Genomic DNA, 20,358 nt, shown 5'->3' with positions numbered 1-20,358 from the left:
TCAGTGAAGGATTTACAAACCCCCCGTCTCCAGAATGCCAGGAGTTCATATCTTTAGGCTTGAGATTAAAATATTCTTTGAGTAATCTCATTACCCTGAGAGTGTCCCAGCAGGATAGCTCAGCCAGATCTTGCCAGGTGACACGCAAATCAGAGGTAAGAGAAATGATTGCACCCAAGAAACAAGAACAGGATGCTATAAAAAAGCAACAGACAAGGGAGAAGCATTTGGAAATTTAAAATATGCAAAAAGAAAGGAAGAGATAATGCTTCAAACTGAAAAGGGCATTCCCATTATAATTTAAGAGATAGGAAAATATCCAAAGAAACAGCTGAAGGAGTTGAAAGTGATTGCCTCTGGGGTGTCGGAAGTCAGAGCAAGAAGGGCTTAATTTGCATAAATAACCTCACCCACGTGACTCTTAAAGCCGTGGCCATTCGAAACCTTGAGTCTGACCAACAAAACAAAGCAAGAGAGACAGGGTCCCCGACCTCAAGGGACCCTCACACTCCATATATCCATCGCTGGTGGGCTTGTCACCATCTCCAAAATGGAGACCCTGTTGTCATTTTGGTGGGGATCCGGGGTCTGCTCTTAGGTTGAAACTAGCAAGATTGAGGGGTGGAGCATTTTCTAGTCTTCATGGAAAGGCCAAATGCTTGATGGCCTGTGGATTCCAGGTCTGTTTCTGGTCAGAAGCTGTTAGTGCACGGTTTAGGCCCCAGGAATTCAGCCTCTCCCCTCAAGGGGTAGATTCTGATTTTGTCTCTTTTTCTTTCTTCCTCCTGCCACCTGAAAACAACTTGACTGCTAAAAGCAAATTGCTCTCAGGGCTGGCCTCTGAGGCTGGAAGGGGCTCCCCAGGACACTCAGTGTTCAGCTCTTTTTATATCATCTTTAGGCCAGAACACACCTTTGGTCCACATGTCCCAGCCACAGCAGAGGCACAAGTGTGATTTAAAAGGGATGGGAATCGGGAGTGTCAGGGCTGCCCCAGCAGGAGAAATAGTGCAGGGGTAGGAGAGACAGGTCCCAAAGGCACCATCTGCATGCCACTCCCTCATCCCCAAGAGCTGGAGCTGCTGGGATCCAGGTGCCAGGCGAGGTGGCGGGGTTCCCTGTGGATGAGGGGTGTTCCGTAACCCTGACTCACCAGCCTTATTTTCACCTTTGGCTATAACTCAGATGACAACCTCTGCGAGCCGTCCCTGGAGTTTGAGGTCCCCAACCACAGACAGTACGGTAAGTAGGGAGGGGGCTGTGTCCTCCGCCTGGGTTCCCAGACTGGTTTTTATCCACGGTACCTTTCCTTTAAGCTGAGTGCCACAGGGGAGTCCAACACAAAATGAAGGTGGGAATGCGGGACCCATTCTTCCTTGCCCTTCCCAGGGGGCTGAGCATGTAGTTTCTAGTTACATACCTCCAGTGGTGGGGAATTCGCTACCTCCCAGCATCACAGTTTTGGAAGCGCTGATCTGTCCTCTTCATGCCTTCAAGCACCCTTCCAGGTTGGCCCTGGTGGGGAGCGTTCTTTTTTAATTAATTAATTAATTATTTAGAGACAGGGTTTCTCCACGTTGGTCAGGTTGGTCTCAAACTCCTGACCTCAGGCGATCCGCCCACATCGGCCTCCCAAAGTGCTGAGATTACAGGCATGAGCCACCGCACCCGGCCAGGAGTGTTCTTTTCAAGAAGGTCCCTTACTGTCCTCACTTGGCTTGCAGTTGCCCATGGTAGCTCTGAGGTATATTTAGTCTTGGAAGTTGTTAGGAGCACTTGTCATTTGATTCGGGCATGTTATGAATTTCTGCAGAAGGGAGACAGTAAACACTGCCCGCCTTCTCAAAAATTAAAAACTGCTTTGATTTAATTTTTGAAAAGCCACCCTAGAAGGGTGAGAAAATAATCCTAAAAAGACCCCTTGAAGTTGACATCGATTTCGGTTTACTTCCGAAAGGATCGGTAAGTGTAGGAGCTGGCATCACCTCCTACCCCTATCCACTGTCTAGAAAGCTTTAGGAGGTTGACATTCTTACAGTCTTCTACTTGAGTAAAAAACTGTAATGAAGCAATTGAATGAACAGGCGTCTTACATCTTTACGCTGAGTGGAGGCTAATCCAGCAGGAGGAATCTGCCTCGTGTGCTGAGCGTGTCTGCCTGAGCAGCCAGATTTGCCATCAGTCTGCTAATCATAGGGACTTTTTTCATAAACGTTTTGTTTCCTCTAGCCTCTCTTAGGAGAAAGAAGGGAAAGGGATTTGCGATGCAGTGCTTGAATAAACAATGGTGTTTTCAGGGCCTTTGATTGGCATCATGGTTTCCTTGTAGTGAAATGTATTTCCTTTTTAAAGAGAGCTTTGCATTTGTTTATTTCACATTTTCACTGCTCAGGGAGGGGACCTCTTCTGTTCTTAGGCTATTCACTGTCACCAAGTATGTTTTTGGCTCAGTTTTAAACAGTTTGCTATCAGGTGTTTTCTGGACGTCTGCTGTTTGCAGAGTGCCTCAGCCCTTGGAACCAGGTGCCCAGGAAAGCTGCATGAACTCGCCTTGGTGGCACAGCAAGCAGAGGAACCCCACGTGTCTCTGCAGGCTCCAGAGGCAGCTCAGCTCGGCACCTGCTGGGTGTTGGGGGTTGTAGGGACAACTGGAATGCCATCCCTGCCACGGGGGTTCACAGCATAGCAGCATAGACTCTCTTGCTCTCGAGATAGGGCCGCTGGAGGAGTGGCCCAGGAGAGGCCTGCGAGCCCTGGAAGGGATGGCCTGCCCTCTGTAGGGAATGGTGCCAGCCTTCCCAAGAATGTGTAGTGGGGCAGTGTGGCAGAGCCACACTCAGGCAGGCACCCATTTTTGTGGCCAGGAGGGCAGGTGGGCAGGTGCCTTCAGCTCCATAAACCTTGATTTTTTTTTCCTTTGGGGCAGATGTAAATTTGAGGCACTTGACACAAAGAAACTGAAAAACAGCAAAATATCCAGGAGAGGGGAGTACGCCTTTCCTTCCCAGGGCCCCAGCACCTCCCTGGTTACAGGTGCACGTACACGTGTGCACACGTGGTCCTGAACAGCCCTCATCTCTGTTCCTGTGGCTTTGGCTGAGGCTGTCCACAGGTGTTCCAGAAAGCTCTATGGAGTAATGGGGGGGGGGGCCCACCCCAACCTCTGGTTCACCCAGAGCAGCTTTTTTTCATCTGCCCTCTATACTGGTGTTGTGTGTGAGATTTCCTTTGTGAAGTTGAAGCTGCAGCCCCAGGCCTCATAAACATGGATAAGCACAGTCGTCATCTGTTGATGGCTGCTCATGCTGTGCCCACACTGTTGGTGAAGCAAGACTTCCTCACTGGAGTGCAGAGGGAGTCCTAGAGTTCCTCCTCCCTGAGGGCGTTGGGCTTAGCTTTGGCACAGGATTGTTTGGGTGCATTTTTTCTGCGATTAGATGGCTAATCTGGGCTATACCTGGTCATTGGCTTTTTAATTTTAACACCCATTTCCTTTCAGTGTCGCGGCCAAGTAGCTTAGACAGCAGTAGAAACACATCCAGCAACAGCTCTCCTCTTAACCTAAAAGGTAAGTCTTGTGCTTCTGAAAATTTATTTGGACCAGGCACAGTGGCTCATGCCTGTAATCAGCACTTTAGAAAGCCCAGGCAGGTGGATCACTTGAGCCCAGGAGTTAGAGACCAGCCTGGGAAACACAGCGAAACCCCATCTCTACAAAAAATAAGAAATTAGCCAGGTGTGGTGGTGCGTGCCTGTGGTCCCAGCTACTCAGGAGGCTGAAGTGGGAGGATCGCTGGAGCCTTGGAGGTCAAGGCTGTAGTAATCTGTGATCACACTGCTGCATTCCAGCCTGGGTAACAGAAGCAACACCCTATCTCAGAAAAGAACTGTATTTGGTGGTTTAGCTGTGGCTTCATATTATTATAATTTAAAAATATGTGAATAAGGCTTTCAGATGCATTCTGACAAATTCAGAGGCCACACAGCAGGGTTTTGGGCACAGGCCGTGAGTTAGAGTGCGCTGGGGTTCAGCTCCCTTCTCCCTCGAGCGGCGCGGAGCATGCGGGCACATCACAGGCCCGAGTCAGTTACTTCATCTGTAGAATGGGGAGAGTCACACTAGTCCATTCTACTGTGGCCAGAGAACAAATGTGGAGGACTTTTGATTCTTGGAACATGTATAGAGTTTGTTTTAGGCACAGAATGTGGTCTTTCTTCATGAATGTCTCCCGTGCATTTGGCCCCTAGCACGTAGTAGGTGCTGAATAAGCTTTGAATACATGAGTGGGTGAGCACTGACAAGGGCAGCGCCTTATAGCCGGTAATCACTTAAACTGTAGCAGGAGCTTTCTACTTTAACTCATGGTATTTTCTTTTTAAAGCCAAAGTGAAACTCAAAAGGAGTCTAAAAGGTTCTTTAACAGACTTTTCAGCCTGGTGGGAGTAAGCCCTGGGTTTTTGGGCAGGGGTTCTTTCTGATAGCTTGAAGCCAGCCAGAGGCAGCACAAAGCCTTTAGAAGCTGCCAGAGGGCTGCCAAGACTGATGAGCGTCCTCTATCTCTTGCCCTGACACCCAGGCTCCTCCGAGCAGCTCCATGGCCGGTCTGAGAGCTTCAGTAGTGAAGACCTGATCCCCAGCAGGGACCCGGCCACTCTCCCCTGGGAAGCCAGCGCCCCAGGGCGCAATGCCCTCAGCCGCCACGAGTACCCCTTGCCCCGGAATGGGTCTGTCCCGCAGGAGGGTGCCCAGAAGAGGGGCACAGCCCCTCCACACACCGGAGTGAGGCCCTGCTCGGCCTCCCCCAGCAGCGAGATGGTCACCTTGGAGGAGTTCCTGGAGGAGAGCAACCGCAGCTCCCCGACCCACGTGAGTGACCGGGACACAGACTCGGACGGTCTCTCTTCCTGCACTGTCTCTTCCTGGCTCAGGATCAGAGCTGCAGAAAGGGATGGGGTGGGGGTGGCGAGGCCTAGGCACAGAGCTGGCTTGGACATCAGAGGCTTACTAGAGCACTAGCTGGCAAGTCACCGCAGGCCAGCCGCCACCCCCAACCTCAGAGGCTGCTCTCCTCTGGGTTTGGGAAGTGAGCCGGCAGAGCTTGCGGCGGGCACCAAGGTGGTGCTCGTGTGTGGCCAGCACCTGACTTCACGGCTAGGATCTCACGCTGGGTTTAATGGCAGAGCTCTGAGTACCCGCTTGCCCCGCATCTTCCCCAGCAGGGGTTAGCAGACTTTTAAGGACCTTGAGAGGGCTCGAGAGGAATGATTTTAGGCTTTCTGGGCCTCACAGTCTCTGTTGTAGCTACTCAACTCCGCCACATTCGAGAAAGCAAACACTGATTGTATGTCGGTGGATGGACATAGCTGATATCCGGTAAAGCTTTACTATGGATACTGACATTTGAATTGCATATGATTTTCACATGTTGTGAAGTGATCACTTAAAAATGTAGCAACTGGCCAGGCACAGTGGCTCATGCCTGTAATCCCAGAACTTTGGGAGGCCAAGGTAGGTAGATCACCTGAGTTAGGAGTTTGAGACCAGTCTGGCCACCATGGTGAAACCCCGTCTCTACAGAAAATACATTGTAGAGACAGGCATTATGGCAGGTGTCTTTAATCCCAGCTACTTGGAAGGCTGAGGCAGGAGAATCGCTTGAACCCAGGAGGTGAAGGTTGTAGTAAGCTGAGATCACGCCACTGCGCTCCAGCTTGGGTGACCAAGTGAGACTGTCTCAAGAAAAAATAAAAATGAAAATGTAGCAATGATTCTTAGCCTACAGGATATACAGAAACAGGTGGCCAGCTGGATTTGGCCCCAGCTCTGCAGCTCCTAACCCTAAACACTGCCTGCTGCCATCTTCCTGCCACCTCTCTGCATCTTCATTTAGCTTTTTGGAAGCTGCACGTATATCTTTGAAGTGTTCTGTCTGAATTTCATCACGTGAGCTATTGGGTTACTGAGTGAACGAAGTTCACTGTCTGCAGTTGAGCCCTTTTGAGGATTCTTAAAATTTCAATTTTTCCATGTCACTCCCGTTAAAGCAGCACATTTGGACTTTGTCTAGCTCTCTAGTAAACCCTATGACCTGCATTACTAGGGCACAGTGACACAGAAAAGAAGGTATGTGTTTGGTGGATACTTACTGGGCACCTACTGTCTTGTTAAGCAGTATGCATGGTGCCTACTCTCAAAAAACAAAGCCAACCAGTTCATCAGCAGGTTTTCATTGCCTGCACACGCTCCACCCAGCCTTGCAGTTGGCACAGATGAGAAATATAAAGCATGGTCCTGGCCTTCCTTCACTTAAATACTTCTCTCTCCCAAGCACTTACTGCGTGCAAGGCGCTGGGGAAACCAAGCTGAGAAAATCCACGGAGGGCCCGCCCTCGAGAAGTTAAAGGTCTAATGTGGTTCTCAAACTCAGGCATGTGTTAGAATCGTCTGGGGGCCTTGCCAGACCACAGAACCCATCCCCTGAGTTTCTGAATCAGTTAGGTCTGAGGTTGGGCTCGCTGAGAATTTAAATCTTTATAAATTCTAGGTAATGGCCTTGTGGCTGGGTAGGCACCATGGTTTAAGAACTGCTGGTCTAGCCGGGCGGTAGCTCACGCCTGTAATCGCAGCCCTTGGGAGGCCGAGGCAGTCGGATCGCTTGAGGTCAGGAGCTCAAGACCAGCCTGACCAACATAGCGAAACCCCATCTCTACTAAAGATACAAAAATTAACCTGGTGTGGTGGTGTGGGCCTGTAATCCCAGCCCTTGGGAGGCCGAGGCAGGCGGATCGCTTGAGGTCAGGAGCTCAAGACCAGCCTGACCAACATAGCGAAACCCCATCTCTACTAAAGATACAGAAATTAACCTGGTGTGGTGGTGTGGGCCTGTAATCCCAGCTACTCAGGAGGTTGAGGCAGGAGAATTGCTTGAACCTGGGAGGCTCAGATTGCAGTGAACCAAGATTGCGCCACTGTTCTCCAGCCTGGACAACAGAGTGAGACTCTCAAAAAAAAAAAAAAAAAAAGGAAAAACTGCTGGTCTAATGGACTGAACAAGAACACTCCAGAAACTGGGGAGCCTACAACTGGAAGGCTTTCCTTCCCGGTCTTTGTTATATGTCCCTCATGGTGGTTTACTTTCCCTTTGAAGATTTTGGCAGGCAGGTCCCGAGCAAGGAGTGGGACCCCTCCCTGCTCAGCTCAGACGCATCCTCATCCCCATTCCCTATGCCCTGTACTGTTACCTGTCCATCTTCAGGTTAAATGAAACCAAAACAGTCTGGCTATAGCAGTTTCTGTTGGAAGCTGATGCCTGGCATCCAGCGAGCCAGCCCCCTCTGTCTACCTGGGATATTTAGCCCCATAACTTCCTACCCGACACAACTGACTTCCCTCCTGGTACCTCTGACACACGAGGCCCCTAATGTACACAGGGGCTTCCCATCCCAGAATCCCAGAGAAATGACAACAGTAACCCCACCACACCCCCACTCTCTGGGCGTCAGTGCAGGGAGGGAGTGTCGCAAGATGGGGCTCCCTGCATGGCTAGGGACGGTGGTTATCAAAGACTCTGAAGGGTGCAGGGAGGAGCCGGGTGGAGCAGAAGCAGCTCTGGAGTCAGGCAGCTGCAGGCTTTTGTCTGGGTCTGGCTCTCTGGACGCATGGCCTGCTAAACCTCCATGACCCGTTTCCTCACCTTGACACAGCCTTTCAGCAACCTTGCAAGGTTGCTTTGAGAATTAAATGAGTTTCTTTGCAATTAATACATGTGGTTCCTAGAACAGCACGTGGTCCCACAGGTGATGAAAGGTACCTGTGGATATCACGGATCTTACTGGACACCCACCCAAGATACGTAGCATCAAACTAGCATAAAACAACGGATGCATCTGTTTAGTGGCCCCATGTCCAGATGTTTGTGCAGGGCAGGAGTCATTGGCAGGTGCAAATGGCTCCTGAGCTACCAACCCGCCTTCAGCCTGACACCCACCAGCCTCTCATCCCCTGTGAACTCGCTGACTCTTCCCCTTCACGTCAGCCTCAGGAGAACCTGTGCTTGTAGAAGGCTGCAGTTCCCTGAGCAGGGCCATAGACCTTTGTCTCTGTGACTCTGCCGATTCCCAAGGTGGTAGCAAAGGACACCTGCCCCCGGGCAGGGGAAGCAGAGCTCAGGCAGCAGCTTCACAGGGACAGTCTGGTGGCTGGGCTGTCTCGCTGACTTCATTTCCCTGTGCAGCCCACCATTCCCACTTCTGGGCCCTGTCCCTCTCTGTCCCCCGCCCCGCCCCACTCCCACTCCCATTCTGCCTCTCTCTTCCCTTTCTCGGGCCCGGAGAGAGGTCTGGGTGGCAGTGAAGGTTCTGGCGTTTCAGGAGCTGCTCTTGTTCCTGTTGCTCTTGGTGGTGCAAGGTAACGTCCTAGAGTGACCAGGAAAGGCAGGCCCTGCCCACACCCACTAAGGTTCCAGTTCCTGCTCTGCTTGGTAGAAACAGACAGATCAAAGCAGTTGGCTGTGGTCGGGGTTTCTGGGAAGCCAGCTCACTTTGTAGGATGGGCATTTCCTTTTCTGGGTCTGTTTGCTGATGTGTAAAGTTAGGGTGCTGCCTGGGGGGAATCTGGGGTTCTTTCCTGGTGGTCCCATGCTGCTCCAGCCACCCTCACCGTCCTGCCATGGCTGGTGTATATGGCGGGGGCACATGTGCCTCGGAGAAGGCAGGCAGGAGGGGAATTGCAGTCCCAGCCATGCAGGCTGCTCAGTGGTGGGGGCGGGGGGTCTGAGGACCCGCCCAACCCTCATGCCCACCTCCACCCTTCCCTCTCTCCTCTGTAGGACACACCCAGTTGCCGGGATGACTTGCTAAGTGACTACTTCCGGAAGGCCAGCGATCCCCCAGCCATCGGAAGCCAGCCAGGACCACCTGCCAAGAAAGAAGGGGCCAAAATGCCCACCAGCTTTGTGGCCCCCACCGTCAAGGTGGCCGTCCCTGCCTCGGAGGGGAGGCCGCTAAAGCCCGGGCAATATGTGAAGCCAAACTTCAGACTGACTGAGGCTGAGGCCCCACCCAGTGTGGCCCCCAGACAGGCCCAGCCCCCCCAGAGCCTGTCTCTGGGCAGACCCCGGCAGGCCCCGGTACCCGCAGCTTCCCACGCACCTGCCAGCCGCAGCGCCTCCCTGAGCCGAGCCTTCAGCCTGGCCTCAGCTGACCTTCTCCGGGCTAACGGGCCCGAGGCCTGCAAACAGGAGTCCCCCCAGAAGCTGGGGGCTCCCGAGGCCTCGGGGGGCAGAGAGACAGGCAGCTATACCCTGCCAAGCCCCGCACCCCCCAGCTCCCACAGCCTGGCCCGGGAGCGGACCCCACTTGTGGGAAAGGCTGGCGGCTCCTGTCAGGGCCCGGGTCCCCGCAGCCGGCCGCTGGACACGAGGCGCTTCTCCCTGGCTCCCCCAAAGGAGGAGAGGCTGGCTCCCCTGCATCAGTCCGCCACAGCCCCCGCCATTGCCGCGGCAGGTGCTGGTGCTGGCGGTGGTGGCAGCAACTCCCAACTCCCGCACTTCTCAACTGCTGCAGCCCCGGCTGCCAGGACCAAGCCCAAGGCACCCCCACACTCAGGGGAGGTGGCTACCATCGCCCCTGTCCGGGCGGGGCTCAACCTCTCAGAGGGAGATGGGGTCCCAGGGCAGGGCTGCGGCGAGGGGCTCCCGGCCAAGAGCCCAGGTCGGTCTCCTGACTCAGCTCCCCACCCCGGCCGGGGTCCCGAGGACTTCAGTCGAGGGAGCAGCTCAAAGAGCACCCCGGCCTCCCCGGAGCCAGGCGGGGACCAGCAGACGGTGTGGTACGAGTACGGCTGCGTGTGACTGTCCCGAGGCTGAGCTGGCAAACCTGAAAACTACTGACGCGCCCTCCGACGCTCATGGCCTTTTCTCCTGCTTGCCTGCGGTGCCAGGAAGGGGTTTGGAATGAGGAGCGGGGTTCCCATGCCTCTCTGCTGTTTGTTCTGTGAATGGAAACACTGTGCCAACCGCGAGAGAATGATGCTTCCAGGTGTGTAACGAGTCTTCTGTGTCTGCCGCTTCCAGCAGCTGGTATCTTTGGAATAAATCCACGTCAGCACGGGGACCAATTAGGATGCAATGACAAACTGACTTCCCCCAAAGCAGACACTACTCCGGTATGTCCCAGTACAACACTCGTTTGCAATGTGTGGAACTCCATTGGGCACACACATACTCACACATCAGGCTCACAAAGCTCCGGCCTTGGGGGGCCTAAGAGCCCCACTCCTTCTCCCAGAGGCCATACCGCAAAGGTCTCGAGGGCCGTGGGCAGACCCCAGAGTCAGGCCTGCTGTTAAAAAACGGGAGTGCTGCTGTTCCATTCCTGGGGTCCCAAGCACTTCCCTTTACCTGAGGACCCAGGGCGCCTCCAAGGCAGCTGGCGGTGGCCTTGGCCTTTTGTCCCCAGCCTCCAGCTGGCTCCTGAGCTCTGCACCGGGGGCTTTGGGGACCACACAGGCACCTGCCTTCCTAGATTTCCCTGGCTCACTTTTCTGCCCACACTGGATCTGCCAGGCCTGGGATGGGGAGGGCAGGACAGAGGCCCCCACCCAGCCCCCTCCAGGCCAGGTGCATAGTGGACCGAGGGGTCGCCCGGGCAAAGCGAGGTGTGGGCTCGATGTGTAACTGGCCGTTGCCCCCGACTTCCCCGGTCTCAGATGGGGTGTTGATTTATTTCTGATTAACTTTTTGGGTATAGAAACCATTTTTTTAATATATCACATATATATGTACACACTCATGTGAAATATGTATACTGTGGGGGATCTATTTATGTTCCAGAGGGAGTCATCCTCCTGTTGGGAATCGTATCTGCTGCTCTGTGTCTTTGGTCGGATTCCTGACAATTTAGTTTCCTGTTGTAAAGGTGCTTTTTCTGGGGTGAACTAAACCTATTGATTTTTTTTTTTTAAGATTGTTTTTTTCCTTTTGATTTAATATACGGAGAAAGAAATGGGAGACTTTTGAATGTTAACAAGATCCTTTTAGGAGTGTTTGGGATTGTGTGTGAAATAACCATCCATTCTGGAATGCAAGGACAGGACTGTAATAAAATGGAATGGCACCGAAGCGCGTTCTGGCTTCCCTCACTGCACGTTGTTAGCATTGGGTGGGCCCCTGGGGACTTGGGGCTCCCTGTGCCCCTGCCTCTGCACCCCGGGGACCCTTCCTCCACAGTTGGAATCCAATCCTTGCCTTCCCACTGGGTGGGGGATGCTGTTACATTCGCAATGAGAGGCAAATGTGAAGGACAGAGATGGCCTGTAATGTGACAGCTTTCCACCCCTCCCTCCCCAGGTGCATTTAAGCTAGCATAAATTGAATCCTATTTCGTTTGTTTTTCTAATGGGTCACCGCCAGCACAAGGGGCATGTGACGGGCCGGAGACCAGCCCGGACAACATAGTAAGATGTTATCTACAAAAAAAAAAAAAAGAAAAATTTTTACACCAGCAGTTCTAGCTACTCAGGAGGCTGAGGACGGAGGATCCCTTAAGCCCAGGGAGGTCAAGGCTGCAGTGAGCAGTGATAGCACCACTGCACTTCAGCGTGGGAGACAGAGTGAGATCCTATCTCAAAAGAAAAAATGGCAGGGCGTGGTGGCGCACACCTGTGGTCCCAGCCGCAAGGGAGGCTGAGGTGGGAGGATCACTTGAGCCCCAGAGGTCGAGGCTGCAGTGAGCCAGGGCTTGTGCATCTGCACTCCAGCCTGGGAAACAGAGTGAGACACCGCCTCAAAAAGAATTGTGAAGAATCGCATTTTGCTGTGGAGTTCATCTCGTGGGGATGGGAGCACAGCTTGATGGCGCTCCTTTTGATTTTCCCAAGGCTACTCAACCAGTAAATGCTGGATCTGGAATTTGGACCTTGGGGGCCGCAGATGCTGAAATCGGATGCGTGGTAGGGAGGAGGAAGAGAGGGAAGGCGGAGGCATGAATATAGCCACGCCTAACCAAGGTTCTTCTGATATATTTTCTGTCCAGTTGCCACCCCAGTGTCTCCTTCCTTCCCACCAAACCTACTTTTTGGCTCTCCTCTCGCCTCCTTGCCTGTTCTCCCCGAGGCTCTGCAATCTGTCCTGTACCTGGCCGCTCTGCGGGAACTGCCATCCATGCTGTTTTGAGCCAGACTGAGTGGCGGCCACCCGCAGTCTTCATCCTGTGTGGCCTTTGTAGGACTTGACACCCAGCCAGGCACTCCTTGGCACCCTTAGCCTCTGCTGAGCACTTCTCTGTCCCTCTGGGACAGCTCTGTTCTGCCCGCTCCTTCGTCCCTTCACTCATCCCTCCCAGCGACATCAGGGATCACTGTGGGCAGAGCCCTGGGTTCCGCATCCACCGCACCCCTGCTCTGCATCCGCCCTTCAGGCCTGACCCCCCCACCGTGCCGCTCCCTACGCAGGGAGGGCTTGTGGAGGTGACCTCCAGCCAACCTCTCCTGACCTTCAGGCCGGGACTGCTGCCCTCCTCAACCCAGCTTCCCTGTTCCCAGGATCATCTCTGCAGCCTCAGGAGTCCGAGATTCAAGCTGGACCCCTTCTTTCCTCACGTCCCACGTTTCAGAGGTCACATCCTGTACCTGAGGATGGGGCGGGAATCTGGGCCCCTCCCATCTGTGGGGGCAGTCCCTGTCCTAGGTCATACCCTCCAGCTGACTGGTCTCACTGCCTCAGGCTCTCCCCCTACTCTTCCATTGGCTCCAGCCAGCTTTTGATCCCATTGGTTCTATGGGAGAGCTCCTGCCAAGGTCACTAATCCAGAGTCAACTCTCAGCCCTCATTGTCACTTCTCAGGAGGTGCCCAGACTCAGGCGACCTTCCTATTTAGAACACTCTCCTCTATACTGGCCACACCCTGAGCAGCTCGAGGTCAGGCATCACCAGGTCCACACACGTGTGTCTTTCCACAAGGCCAGATTTTTTTTTTTTTTTTTTTTTTTTGAGATGGAGTTTTGCTCTTGTTGCCCAGGCTAGAGTGCAGTGGCGCCATCTCAGCTCACTGCAACCTCTGCCTCCCATGTTCAAGCGATTCTCCTGCCTCTGGCTCCCTAGTAGCTAGGATTACAGGTGTGAACCACCACGCCCGGCTAATTTTTGTATTTTTAGTAGAGATGGGTTTTCACCATGTTGGTCAGGCTGGTCTCGAACTCCTGACTTCAAGTGGTCTGCCCGCCTCAGCCTCCCAAAGTGCTGAGAATACAGGCGTGAGCCACTGTACCCGGCCTCTTTTAGTTATTTTAAAATGTACAGTAAGTTATTGTTGACTGTAGTCATCATGTGATCAAATACTAGGTCTTACTCTATCTAACTGTACGTTTGTACCCATTAGCCATCCTCATTCCCCTCCCACCCCATTACCCTGCCCAGCCTCTGATAACCATCCTTCCACTCTCGATCTCCATAAGTTCAGTTGTTTTCATTGTTAGCTCCCTCAAATAAGTAAGAATATGTGAAGTTTCTCTTTCTGTGCCTGCCTTATTTCACTTCACATAATGAGCTCCAGTTCCATCCATATTGCAAAGGACCACGTCTCGTTCTTTTTTATGGCTGTGTAGTACTCCATTGTGTACATGTGCCACATTTTCTTCGTCCATTCGTCTGTTGATGGACACTTTGGTAGCTTCTGCATCTTGGCTGTTGTAAACAGCAGAGTCTTTTATGTGGGCAGAGCCTTCAGTGACAGATGCTAGGTGCTTATCAGGAGTGACAGCAAGATGATGTCAGTTGAGACGGCAGTTTCAAGCTGCTGAAGTCTTGCTCTCTTTATGGTCACAGAGCCTTCTGGTGAGGACTGAGTGGAGGAGTGTGCTTGGTTATGTCCTTATCTGGATGCAGTCTTTATTGATCAGGTAAAACGTGGTCCCTGTTGGCAAAGTGCCTTATTAAGTGTAAGATGGAGTCTTTTTCTAAGATGGAGTTACTTATGTGGAAGGTGCTCTGTACGTCAGCCCTTTGCAGACTAGGCCCTCTCTAGAGGCACATCCAGCCCCCTTGATCATGCTTCATCAAGCCCAGGCATATCCACAACTTTAATTACCATCTATTCCCAGAAGGTTCCAAACTTGTATCTCCAGCCCCCACCTCTCCTCCAAAACTCCAGATCTGGATTGACAACTTGCATGTCCCAAACGCACCTCAAATTCAACATGCCTAGCACAGCTCACCATCCTCCCCTCCAAAGCGAAGCCTCTTTGTATTCCCACCTTACCACCCCTCAGGCCCCATACACACCCAGAGGATGCTGGCCTTACCCTCACTCTTCCCCGTGCCCTGTTACTCCATTGGCTGCTTTCAATGCTAAGACCCCGCTCACCTCCACAGCCAATCCCAAGCCATGACCCTCTTCAGCAGTACCATGGGGTCCTGTGGCTAAGAGAGCACCCCAGACCCCCACCGCTGAGTTCCAGGGCCCCACCCTCTGTGCTGGTGTGATGTGTGACCTGGTGGCTGGGAAATACCCAAGTTGTAGCTGGATATTCTTTTTTTTCCTTCTGAGTCAGGGTCTTATGCCGTCCCTCAGGCTGGAGTGCAGTGGTATGACTGTGGCTCACTGCAACCTCAAGTGATCCTCCTCCCTCAGCCTCCTGAGTAGCTGGGACTACAGGCACATGCCACCACACCTGGCTATTTTTTTTAATTATTATTATTTTAGAGACGGGGTCTTGCTACATTGCCCAGGCTGGTCTCAAACTCCTGACCTCAAGTGATCCCGTGACTTTGGCCTCCCAGAGTGCTGGGATTACAGGCGTGAGCCACCACGCCTGGCCAGAATTTGACTTTTATCATCCATAACAATTTACAAATAATAAATCCCACAATAATAGTTATTATAAAATCCATACAATCCATACAACCAATTGATTCTCACAGAAAGCTCACCGATATTTTCCAGATTCTTGTATTTGTAGCCAATCTGTGCTTGCCACTGACTGAGCGTAGCTCCAACATGAATGTGGTTGGTAATTTTTTATGTTACCATGTAAGACGAAAGGGAAGCAAGTCAAAGATGTGTGTCAGAACTTCACTGAAAACAAGAGTAACTTTGTTTCTCCTGGTGGTAGTTTCTGAATGCAGAGCAAATAGTTCCTCAATTTTTTGTGCTATTCTCCTTGTAATGGCTACAGACGCAACACAGTTTTTTAAAAATGGAATTATAATTTACATACCACAATATTCACCCAAGACATTCTTCTCTATCATTCATAAGTCTAGACACACTAGACAATGAAAAACATAAATCAAGCCCAAGTTTATAACATTTACCGATTTATAACGATGCTCACCATGGCCAATGTTAAGCTGCCAGCACTGAACGCATCACCGAACACGGAACTGGTCTCATTCTTGGTGTTTTTTTTTTTTTTTTTAGATGGAGTTTCGCTCTTGTTGCCCAGGCTGGAGAGCAATGGTGCGATCTTGGCTCACCACAACCTCCACTTTCTGGGTTCAAACGATTCTCTTGCCTCAGCCTCCCGAGTAGCTGGGATTATAGGCATGCACCGCCAAGCCCGGCTAATTTTTGTATTTTTAGTAGAGACGGGGTTTCTCCGTGTTGGTCAGGCTGGTCTCGAACTCCCAACCTCAGGTGATCTGTCCGCCTCAGCCTCCTAAAGTGCTGAGATTACAGGCGTGAGCCACCACGTCAGGCCGGTTTCAATCTTTGCAATTAAAAAAAATCTCAATTTTTAAAAAATCGAGATATAATTTACATACCATAATCACCCAAGACATCTCTATCATTCTTAAGTCTAGAAACACTAGACAATGAAAAAAACATAAGCCCAAGTTTATCACATTTACCAATTTCTGTGGTGTAAGTACTCACCATGGCCAAGGTCAAGCTGCCAGCACTGAACAAATCACTTAACACAGAACTGGCCAGGGAAGCTCTTGGCCCCTAAAGATTCCCTGAAAAATCACTCACATGAGGCAGATTGATTAAGAGGAGAAAAGACATACAGATTTAACATGTATACATGAGAGGCTTCAGAATAAAGACTAGCCCCCCTCTAGTGAAGTCCAGAAACTTATATACTATCTTGAGATTACAGACAGAGTGGGGTCTCGGGTCCTGGCAGAGCAGGTTGTGGGAGGGGGAGAAGAATTCTATTGAGGGGCAATAAGTGATTACTAAGGAGAATGACTGAATGGGCAACAGAAAGTAACTTGTAAAATTATTTGGAATTTATACGATCCTTGGAAACAGTCATTGTCTTGAAAAAGGGTCTGTTCAGATGTATTTACATTCTGGGTCTTCTTTGCTGTGATGGGTAATGAGATGATGTGGGGGGAGTACAGAACCACTGCTCCCCTGGTGATGCAGTCCTTCCTTTTTGTAGATGGGGGAAAGTTTCTTCCAGCTTATTGATCTCTAAAGGTGTTGAATTCAAAATACTCATTGTACCAGGGAGCCATATTTTGGGGTGAAATATTTTGAGATTTCCTTCACCAGAAAGAGATGTGCCGTAGCACCCATGATGTAATATCACCACCATACAGATACAACAGGTGTAACCTGAAAGCATGGGTACAAGTGAAATAATTAGGAAGTGGGGAGTCTTGAGTATTACCTTTGCTTTTCATGTAACTTACTTGATGGTTGGTTTACAAAAGTTAATTTTTGATGATGGCTGTGCTGAACAACTGGCTTGCAAAACTCCTGGAAATTCACTGATGTGTTTTCACAAGCCAGCCCAGGTCAGCTCCGGCACGGAAGCACCGCCTCTTAGGGATGGGCTGCAGGGGAAGAGTCAGAACGACCGAGCAGAAATGACCAAAGGAGAAGGAACAAGAAGAGAAGAGAAGCTGAGGGCTTTGCAGAGCTAACCATCCCCACTAACGCTGGTGTGTGCAGCTGTGCCAGCTGCTGGCTGTGTCCTGGGCTGTTTGCCTCTCATTTCTGCCCTCCCAGCCCCAGGAATGGCCTTAGAGGAGGGGTACCAGGTGGGCAGGATGGTTATAGGGATCCCAGTCCAAAGGTCTGCTGAGGCAGCCCCAGTGGCAGCTCAGAGCAGAACAAGGCTGCAGAACAGCCTCCGCAGGCTCAGCTGCCCCCAAACTCAGCCCTGGAAAAGCCTAGGTTTGAAAGACGTGGTCTTCTTCCCAAACAAGGCAATTCCAGAATAAGGCACAGAGAATGGCCCCTCTGGCTTGTCTGGAGTCAGGGAAACTCTGTCCGGGCTCTTCCCTAACCTTCCACCCTCCCTCCTTGCCCTTCTCCAGAGAGAGCAGAGAGTCGGCCTGGGGAATGACAGACCCCAGGCCCGGGGGGCAAGCCCATCACCTCTCCAACCGTATGGGGGATAGTGATCTCCATCGGGCAGAGTCCATAGTCCGAAGTCGGGCGCAGAAATGCCCCCCCTCCAAGCTCCGGCCTTTTGTCCCAGCCCCACGAAGTTGGGTTCATCGTGTCACATCTGAGAGCAGAGGCAGAACCAGCCACGTGCTCCCCATCTCCCCTCCCGCAGAGACCACAAATAGATCGGGCAGGGATCCAGCCAGCCTGGCCGGCAGGGAGGGAAACCTGGGCCCCTCCGAGCCCCAGGAGCAGTCCCGGGAGACGCACCCTCCCCAGGCCGGTGGGGGGTGCGGGTGCCCTGCCGGCCTGCGCCTGCGCCCCCTGGTGTCCAGCAGGACCTGGTCTCTGTCCCCGCGGCCGGGTGGGCAGCGGAGCCTCCGCCTCCCGCCCGGGGACCCCGCACAGCGAGCGCCGCGCAGGTCCCGCCACGCCCCGCAGGCGCCGTCCCCGCGGCCACTCCCTCCTGCGGGCCCAGCGGAGCCGCAGCCGCGCTTCCTGCACCCGGGACCCGACAGAGGTGAGTGCGTCTGGGCGGCCGGGGCGAGGGCTGACGGCGGCGGCAGCGCGGGAACGCGCCCGGGGACGGCTGACCTTCAGCGAGGCCGGCTCCCCGCCAGCTCCCGGGGCGGAAAATTCAAATCCGCTCTGTGGAATAGAGGCCCTTGGGGGAAGTGGAGCGGAAGAAGGACTGGGACAGGTTTCTGTGCTAGGAAACAAATGTATGGGGCTCTTGGGGTCCAGGGACCTGCCACCCTCAGGGTGTCATGGGGTGGTGTTGGGGAGATGGCAGGCCAGAGGGACTCCCTTGCCCAGGGTTCCTGGGGTGGGGGCAGATCTCAAAAGTCCAGCACTGTCTGGACCCCCTGAGGACATAGTGGCAGCTGAGGCACAGAGAGGAGCACTGCAGGAGGAGTCCAAGGACCCGCGCCCAGGCTGGAGGTCTGGGTTCAGTGGCATCCCATAAAGCTGAGGAAATGCCATGCCACCCTGGCGCAGAGGGAGGAGAGAGGCGAGAGGAGGAGGGAGGGGCACACTAACATTTACTGAATGCCCACCTGGTGCCAGGCACTTCTCACACATTATTTTGTTTAACTGTCTCATTTTATCCTTCATTCATTTATTCAGCAAAACGGGCACTCCGCTGGGCTTTGGCCTGAGGTGAAGGGAGCTGGTCACTGCCCATGTAACACACCCTACATGAGAGACAGACTGTTATTCAGAGTGGCCAATGGGAAACCTGCCCTGCTTCTCCTTCCTGCCCAAGATGATCAGAATCAAACTAAGAGGCCCCCGGCAATACACCCCTGGACCAATGAGAAAGCCCTAAGCCCCCACCGTCAACATTCAAGGGCCCCTTCTGTATCCACAGCATCATACACACCAGTCACTGAGAGAAGTCCCAGGATCTAGTTGCTTTCGGGTTTCAGTTCAGAATCACCTCTCCCAGGAAGGCTTCCCTGACTTCCCACCCAAAGTAAAAAGACCAGGAGCTTTTTACTTTGGCTCCTGAGGCGTGGCTCCTCCCTGCCCGTTATTCTCCAATCATACCTGTTATGAGAATGTTGTTCTTGCTGTGTTCATCCCGGTCTTCCCTTCTAACCAGTTTCAAAAACCTCAGCCCCCTCAAGTTCCAGGTGGAAGTCTTGACTGGGGAGTGAGGTCACATAAGCCTTCCATGGGCATCAGGGGATGAAGGGATGGCTTAACATTTATTATTGAACATTACCAGGGGCAGGATATACATATATTCCATGTCTAGTATACACATCATGTTCTTATTTGAATATTTTACCTTGGGAGCTGGAATACCACGAGATCTCTACTCAAAAATGGAAACTGGAAACTTATGTCTTACCATCGCTATTTTCAGATACCACCTGTGCTTCTCAACTTCCTGGGCAGAGTTCATCATTTCCAGGCCCCTGAGGTACAAATCCTGTTACCTCCGATTAACCCCTGGGGCTCCTGACTGAGTACAGAGAGCAGATAGGAACCCACCTTCTAAAGAGAGTAGCCCACTTCCAGCTCTCAGAGACTCTCAGAGCCTCCAGCTGCTCCCCTCTAACCACTGTTCCTACTTCCCCCTCCCCAGTACTGACTGTGTGTGTTGGGGGAGAGTGTGAAGTGTGGGGGCTGCTGTTGGTGGAAGTCCTGATAGGGGAGTGGGTTCAGGCCCCAGCACTGAAGAGGACCTGGACCCAGTGGTCAATTCCAGGGCAAGGGGGAACATCCCACTCTTGGTTCTATTACACAGATACATTATTTTTTATTTTTATTTTTTTCTTTTTTGAGACAGAGTTTCGCTCTTGTTACCCAGGCTGGAGTGCAATGGCGCGATCTCGGCTCACCGCAACCTCCGCCTCTTGGGTTCAGGCAATTCACCTGCCTCAGCCTCCTGAGTAGCCAGGATTACAGGCATGCGCCACTATGCCCAGCTAATTTTTTGTATTTTTAGTAGAGACGGGGTTTCACCATGTTGACAAGGATGGTCTCGATCTCTTGACCTCGTGATCCACCCACCTTGGCCTCCCAAAGTGCTGGGATTACAGGTTTGAGCCACCGCGCCCGGCCGATACATTATTTTTTTTTAAAATTATAATCTACTTCCAGAAATAAAAAATCAGTACCCCTTGCCACAAAGGAAGGTAATTAAACGAATAAAAGCAAGGGACTGGGCAAATAAAACAAATAAAAGCAAGAAACTAGGCAGCAGTGTCATTAAACTTTAGCAGCTGGGGACATACCTGAGGCCTGCTCGCTAGGCTACAAAAGGAGATGAGCAAGGATGAGAGCGGTTAAAGGCATACCAGCACCCACGTGAGGCTTTCTCCTTAGTGTAATAAAACAGATTAAGAAAGGACTGGGGCCGGGCGTGGTGGCTCACGCCGGTAATCCCAGCACTTTGGGAGGCCGAGGCGGGTGGATCACCTGAGGTTGGGAGTTCGAGACCAGCCTGACCAACATGTGAAACCCCATCTCTACTAAAAATACAAAAGTTAGCAGAGTGTGGTG

At 52.3% G+C, this 20,358-nt stretch overlaps 2 protein-coding genes across 2 annotated transcripts in view; both read left to right on the top strand.

Annotated features, from left to right (window-relative positions):
• Positions 1–11,120, top strand: part of CCDC88C (coiled-coil domain containing 88C) — a 149,739-nt gene extending 138,619 nt beyond the window's left edge. Inside the window, 4 exon segments of the mRNA XM_064375156.1 lie at positions 1,186–1,242; positions 3,500–3,568; positions 4,578–4,867; positions 8,829–11,120. Of these exon segments, the coding sequence (XP_064231226.1) occupies positions 1,186–1,242; positions 3,500–3,568; positions 4,578–4,867; positions 8,829–9,851 (1,439 nt within the window). The 3' untranslated portion in view covers positions 9,852–11,120.
• A 6,905-nt stretch (positions 11,121–18,025) lies between these two features.
• GPR68 (G protein-coupled receptor 68) overlaps positions 18,026–20,358 on the top strand; it is a 34,104-nt gene continuing 31,771 nt past the window's right edge. The window contains exon 1 of the mRNA XM_064375154.1: positions 18,026–19,273. The gene's annotated coding sequence lies outside the window, so the exon portion shown is untranslated. The remainder of the gene's footprint in view (positions 19,274–20,358) is intronic.

The sequence above is a fragment of the Aotus nancymaae genome, unplaced genomic scaffold (genome assembly GCF_030222135.1).
Source record: "Aotus nancymaae isolate 86718 unplaced genomic scaffold, 86718_ANA_hifiasm-v0.15.2.pri h1tg000011l, whole genome shotgun sequence".
In the NCBI taxonomy this organism is placed as follows: Eukaryota; Metazoa; Chordata; class Mammalia; order Primates; family Aotidae; genus Aotus; species Aotus nancymaae.
Note: the sequence above shows the minus strand (reverse complement) of the source record. Positions and strands in the feature narration are given on the sequence as shown.